The sequence below is a fragment of the Aptenodytes forsteri genome, unplaced genomic scaffold (genome assembly GCF_000699145.1).
Source record: "Aptenodytes forsteri isolate BGI_AS27 unplaced genomic scaffold, ASM69914v1 Scaffold55, whole genome shotgun sequence".
NCBI classification, from domain to species: domain Eukaryota; kingdom Metazoa; phylum Chordata; class Aves; order Sphenisciformes; family Spheniscidae; genus Aptenodytes; species Aptenodytes forsteri.
Window position 1 is genome coordinate 4,400,259 of NW_008796063.1, and position 6,755 is coordinate 4,407,013.

Below are 6,755 nucleotides of genomic sequence, written 5' to 3' on the forward strand. Positions count from 1 at the left end.
CACAGTACCTCAGTTTGTGCTCAAATATTAAAGCATTCCAAAACGCTTTAGAACTTGGTCATTGTTGGTTTATCTAATTCATTGTGAAGAGCCAGGATAATGTCTTAAATATTAAAAAAATAATGATCTCCTACTGACATCTGTTGCTATTGATTTCAGTTAATACAGGATACAGGAAGAGGCCTTATAATACAGTTTTAAACAAGGGAAAAGTAAAAAGTTACAGAAATATTCTGAACATCAGATTTGGATACAGATAACACACACACATAAAATTATGGAAATTGCTCCTCTCTGCTTCTTTGCCAGTCACCTTTAGACTGTTGCTCTTATAAAACAAGCTAGTGTGTCAGCTCACTTGATGCTCAGGAGAATATAGTCCAGAAAAGCAGTTCACAGGTATATCACAAAACTTAACTGATGACTACTGATCTCTTTTTTGGCAAAGATAACAGAAGTATTACGCATGATAGAGCTGTTAGTGGCCAATAACATGTCTTTTGGCAGGTCTAAAGGAACTCACAGAAGAAACAATTCCACAGTGGGCTGGGCCTACAGTAACTCCACTAGGGTTGATAGGGTCCACGAACGAGCAAATCTCAGCAAAGTTTGATCTAGTCTTTCCACATCCGATACTGCTCAGCATGCATCTCAGTATTTTTAGAATATTAAAAGGTGCAGTAAATTCTTCTTTTTCTTTTTAAGCAAAGATACTTTGAGAGACATCTGGGGTGTATCATATTTCTTTGCTAAATAGGTCAGTATTGTAACCCAGGTTCAGAACTATTAAGACTTTTTCAAGAAAATGCAAATAATCTCTCACAGACTCCTAACCACATTATCCTGCCTTTTCCAATGTTCATTGGCTTTCCTTATCTCTAAAGTAAGTATTCTTTCAGAGAGTATGCTAGAAGAAATCCAGAGTTGCTCTTTTCCTTAAGAAGATTTTTCTGCAGTAACAGTTTAAGTAGAAGATGAACAGAAAGCAGAGTTAGAGGCCTGACCCTGAAGAAGGCCATATTTTCTCAATACAGTGTATCTAGAAATAGTTTTATAATTGCAGGGAAGAATTCATAGTTAAACAAAAATATATTTTCAATCACAATTCTGTATTGCCCCAAATAATAGGGAAAAACAGTTATTTTCAGAATTCAGCTCAAAACTATCCAATGATAATATTTTTCAAACAAGCAGACAATATTCCACAATCATACAAAGTTCGATAAATAGATTACTTCCATGCATATAGCCAACTGATTGATTGCAAAAATTGTAATTATGCATTTGTTGATATTTTTATAAGACTCTGCATGTTTATTACTTTTAACTTTCTCATACTTTTGTTCTATAGTTTGAAACTAGCAACCCTCCTTCCTGTAAACAACCTGCAAAGCAAATACAGAAAGCAACTACATTAGCAATGTTTGCTTTCTACTGTTTGCTGTTCTGCCACTCCCAACTTTCAACACAGAATGTTAACACTCACACAAAAGTGGTTTCAGAACAAATCATAAAAATGCATGCAGGCACATAGAAACCAGTGGTCACCATTCAAGGAAGGTCTTTCCCCTCAATTCTGCTTCAGCAGAATCATTAAAAAAATATTTATTAAAAACATCCTTTTTAATCGGCTGAATTAACATACTATTGTGAGTTACAGGAGCAGATGCATGTTACATTATTGAAAGAGTACCACATTTCCCATAATCAAAAGTTCAGAGACAAGACACTTTATCAAGTTATTTTTGTCAAAAAGCAAACGAAGGCTTTAAACAAATGTTTCCTCTTTACAGTACAGCTCCTGTTTCTTTGTTTTGTAATGATGTTAGGATCTTTTGTCAGAAATATTACAAATTCTTCGATGACAACTTCACTGTTGTAGATTGAGCAGTATCATTTCAATGCTAGCCAAACGAGTACAAAACTAAGTGCTGATTATGATCTTTAAAAAATTCAGAAATTATTTTCAGGAAAGTACAGAACTTGGATTAATTTTACATTAATGTAAGTGTACTACATTTTTGACACTACAGTTTCTCTTTCAAAAGCTCAACTAGAAAATAAATATAATGCATCTGAGAACTTTTAGTGATATACTTGATCAAAAATAGTGAAGTAGAATTAAACTCTTCACAGTGGAACTCATCCAGAAAATTGTTTTAGTTTAGAACTGCTGTCATACACTAGGACTCCTCATACCAATATTCTGTTGCAGAAATATTTCAACATTCATCTCTGTATTAAAGCTACACATTTTTCCATTTTTATTTATTATAGAATTATGTGAACTTGAAAAATACATGCTTTTGAATGCATAGGCAGAAATATATTCACAAAAGTAAAAAGAAAAAGTTATTTTGTCAAAACATTGTGTCTTGAGAAATAGTATGTCTTAAAGGAATCTAATCCCTTCCATCTATGCATTATTTAAAAACACACTTTTCCCAGTCCTTCTCTACTTCACGTTAGTTCCATGAACGGCCAGCAGGAAAACAAAAATAAAGTTTATATTTTGAAGTAATGAAAAAAAGATATTTCACTTACCTAATTCTTTAGAAACTGGAGAATCAGCTGATATATCCCCAATCTTTGCAAGGCTATCATAATATGCTCTTCCAGCCACTACCATAGCTTGGGGGGAGGAAAAAAAGTGTTAAAAAAATCAAAGTATGTTCCATTTTCATGAATCTATGATCCTATGAAATTTTGTAATCCAGGGCACATAGTAAGAGAGGGGCATATGGCAATAAGGACATCCTGCTATCAGAGAAAGCTACTCAAGTCCCTGCGCTACCTGCTAATTTGTGAAACCAGGTGACAGAGACAGAACACCAGAATATATTAACGAAGTTTCAGCCTGTGATTTAGTTCCAACTTTCATGCAAATCTAGGAGCAATCAGCGTCCTGTGGGTAGGTTTAGCCATAAACCATTGGTCAGGACATAACAAAATTCCTTGGTATAGATAAAACTGTTGGAAAAAAGCAAAATGCAATCCCAAACTTACTAGCAATGCCAAGGTCTCTGCCCTGTATTGGCCAGCCAGACGACTGATCTGAGAAATGGCTACTGGCCATGAGACAACAGACCTACAGTTGCAACAAGGAGACATGGAGCCCTTAAGCAGTAAATGATTTGCTTTTGAAGTTAGCTGAAAGAGTAACTCGCTTCAAAAAAGCTATGATGAAATACAGTTCGGCAGGTGTGATATATTTAAAAGAAAAGTGAAATGTGAAAAGTTTGATACATCTGATACAGCCACTCCTAAAAATTACCATTATGGATAACACTGTACAATCATCATATACTGCAATGACAAATACGATTTCTTGTCAAAACAATACATTGAAATCTTAGGATCCTACATATAAACACCAACTTTTCCACTTTAAGGAAATTTTAGGCCTTAAATGCTAAAACTTCAAAAATTAAGTCTCTGAAAGATGATGTTCAGGTAACGGAGATAAGCCACTTGGTATTCTTTTCTCAGTTTTCAACATACCATCAATGCTCCCGAGATTATTATAAATTACATCATTCAGCAACTTAGTGAGCTTAAATGTTGGAAGATACCTGGTTTCTTGGACAGACATGGAAAATTAGCATTGATATATACAATTTCGGCACAGAGTTATTTTGACACTCCAGGAAAATGCCTACTTTTATCTTCGTCACTGAACTCAGGATGGCAGAGAAATCTATATTCCAAGTACTTTAAGCAATAAAAACCTCAGGCAACAGGTGCATATACAGTTTAAGAAGAAACCTGAAGGTTTAACATTCCTTACCAAAAAGACAGACCCTCTTTAACACTTGATGGATGCTCCCCCCCTCCCACCCCAGACAGTTCCCCCCCCTTTTATTGTTTATAGTTCAATTCCAGTTTTACAGGAACCGATAAGCTCTTAATATGTATCACCAAGGTTTCAGTTATTCATTATTCAGTTAATCATTTCCTGGTTATAGCTGATTTCAACAGCAAAGCCAGTTTTGCTAGAACGAACACGGAAACATCAAGATTCAAACTGCAGGGAGGCCACTAGTGAGAAACAGATTACATATGTAGTAGATCTACACCACGCAATTGTTGCCTTGCATCTTCACAGTATCTAGAACTGATCTATACACCACAAAGAAAAGAAATAACAAGGACAAACTGACAAGGTTTTATTGTAAAAGGCAGTGAAAAATACTTATTGAAGTCTTCATAATTTTTTGTAGCAGTACATTTTTAACCCAAAGCAGAAGCCAAGCAGACTCTCACTGTTGACTTCAGAATACCTTTTTCTGGGGGGAGAAGGCAATTGCCAATTATAGTCTTTTAGGTCTGTATTTCATAGTTTTTACTAGCAAAGGTGACATCTTTGGTTACCTAACAGTATGTTCACAGAGAAGCCTGAAACTCTTCCAAATGAAACAAAGATTCTTTTTGAGGCCCTGTTGCATTAGACAAGAGTAATTTCTGTCTAAGCTGCGTCTCATAGGTGCTCTATATTCAAACTTTCTGAACAGAACTATACTGGTGCTACTGATGGAGCAGTATGCCACCCACATGCGAAGATTTGATGCCATTCCAACTCTTCCTATCTAATGTTTTCTCAGGATAGGCCCACGTCAATCTTTTATCCTAATACAGGCACTAAAAAAGGAAGAAAATGTGTGATTTCTCCTGCGCTAATCAAGCCAAATCAAGAACTTCACTTGTATAGTCTCTTCTCCAGTACTATGGCTAGTAAACTACTTCTGCAGAAAACGAGTTTTGACGTTTTATCCTCAAAATGTCTAAAAATACATTATAAACCTATCAGAAGTTCTTGTAAGTTTTGTGTTCTTTGTCAGCCTACTCTGACTTGCTTGGAAAGCTGCAAAGTATTTGTTTAGCAACAGAATATTTACTCCTTGTTACAGATCTATTTATACCACCCAGAACTTATGGAGAAAAGATTAACAATTTATGAGAGCCCAAAGATTACTTTACTGTAGTTTCTTAACAGTTGTTGCAACATTGTAAACATTTATTCATTTGAAATTAAGCATTCATGCTAGATATGCTTCATCAGCCAGTCTTAAAAGGCAAACTTGCTAGAACACAATACCTATCAGCCTCTCCAGTGTTGCTGTGCACAGTTACATTGTGAATTACTGATGACAAATTGAATTAAAAGAGAAGAGGCACAATGTAACGTATCAACAGTAAAGTATGTGAAAAGCAGAACCCTCAGAAACTGGTATAAAAATCTTTCAGCCAAACATGAGAACACTTGTTATTACTTCTGGTACTACCAATAATCCCTAAAGTTAGGTATTAGGTAACCACAATGTTAATCCATCAGCTTAGGCATTACTGCAAGTAAGTCAACATTTCCCTATTTTCATCTCCAGCAGGCTTTGGTTTTATCTTTTTCTCAAGCCTGGTCTAAAAATTGCATGAAGAGAGATTTCAATGTCTATTTGGCTATGCACTACTTCTGCAGTATCACATTTCTCAAAGTACTAGATTATATGTAGGGGAAAGATATGCCACCGACTTGAATGAAGCAGAATAAGAGAGATTTTACATCGCTTTAATATGGTATCAAGCAGCTCAGCAGGTCTGTATAGGGGAAAGGGAACAAGCTCTAACAGGTCCTACAATATAAGCTTTGGGAATATAGAGCCCAGTCTTGGAAACTCGTTCTTAGATGGATAGTTTCTGTGAAGTCAATAATGGAAGTAAAAAACCACATTTTTATAAAAAGTTTGAGAGACTCGGTCCTTAGATTCAAATTTATTCATTCTGATTTTGACTCCATTAAAAAGATACCATCAGGTTTAGGATGGATAACAAAAAAAAATCCACTCCTGCAACTCTTACTCATCCAAGTTGTTCTGTTCACAGGGTTACTTAGGTAGTGAGGTGTATAGGTCAGTAGGAACAGATCTAAGAATGTGAAATATATTTGGAAGATATTTCCAGAGGGAAGAAAAAAAGAGAACATTAATTTAGATAACTTTGTTTTTTCCATTTATATTATTATTCTAATGTTGGTTATTTACACTTTATATTCAGTTTATTTTGCAGTAGCTCTGTGCCTGTTTGGGATGTAACTTCTGCAGGACAGTAAAAAAAAAGGGAGAAGGTACATATGTTTGGGTGTTTGCACTTTTTTTGTTTAGTTATACACAACCCTCATATCCAATATGTATATTTAAATGAAAATTAAACATTCTTTCTAGTGTTAGCACCTAGAAGACTTACCATTAACAGCTTTTTCATAATTCTTCCCCAGATTTATTAAATTCCTCAGTCCTGGATTGAACTGTTCCATAACATTCTAGTGAACAGAAAACAAAATTTGTGTTATAGCCAAGGCAATTCAACAGTAGATGAAAGTATTTATCTCAGTGTCACTCAGGTCTAGTTTTATGTTTCATATGTAAAGCATACATCTGAAAAGTCCATGGATGGATGAAAAACAGAAGACTTGGGAGGAAGAGGAGAGCAAAGAATGGGAGAAGAAACTGAGCATTTAAGATCAAACAGGAGAAGAAAAAAAAGGTAAACTATTTCAATAAGGGTAAAAAGGAATCTGGCTGTTTATAATATAAAAGGATGCCAAGTGTGTGATCAAAGTTTACATAGATCCTTCTGTTATGGTAGGTGATGGTGAAATAAGAATGAGAGAAAAACCTTTATCCACTAATTGTTTTATAAAGTCAGACAATAAAAAGGACTTTCTGACAATGGTTCAAGATTTGAGTTCTTCACCCCCCTGC

The 6,755-nt window shown here is 35.1% G+C and overlaps 1 protein-coding gene and 1 long non-coding RNA gene across 2 annotated transcripts in view; one reads left to right on the forward strand and one right to left on the reverse strand.

The window, feature by feature from the left end:
• The window catches only part of BAIAP2L1 (BAI1 associated protein 2 like 1), a 35,442-nt gene extending 29,009 nt beyond the window's left edge, over window positions 1-6,433 (reverse strand). The window contains exons 1-2 of the mRNA XM_009286370.1: window positions 6,238-6,433; window positions 2,545-2,631 (exon numbers count right to left, since the gene is read on the reverse strand). Coding sequence (XP_009284645.1) covers window positions 2,545-2,631; window positions 6,238-6,307 — 157 coding nt within the window. The 5' untranslated portion in view covers window positions 6,308-6,433. The remainder of the gene's footprint in view (window positions 1-2,544; window positions 2,632-6,237) is intronic.
• The window catches only part of LOC103904846, a 13,261-nt gene extending 6,734 nt beyond the window's left edge, over window positions 1-6,527 (forward strand). The window contains exon 2 of the long non-coding RNA XR_657918.1: window positions 6,422-6,527. This is a non-coding gene — a long non-coding RNA (uncharacterized LOC103904846). The remainder of the gene's footprint in view (window positions 1-6,421) is intronic.
• Window positions 6,528-6,755: the final 228 nt, after the last annotated feature.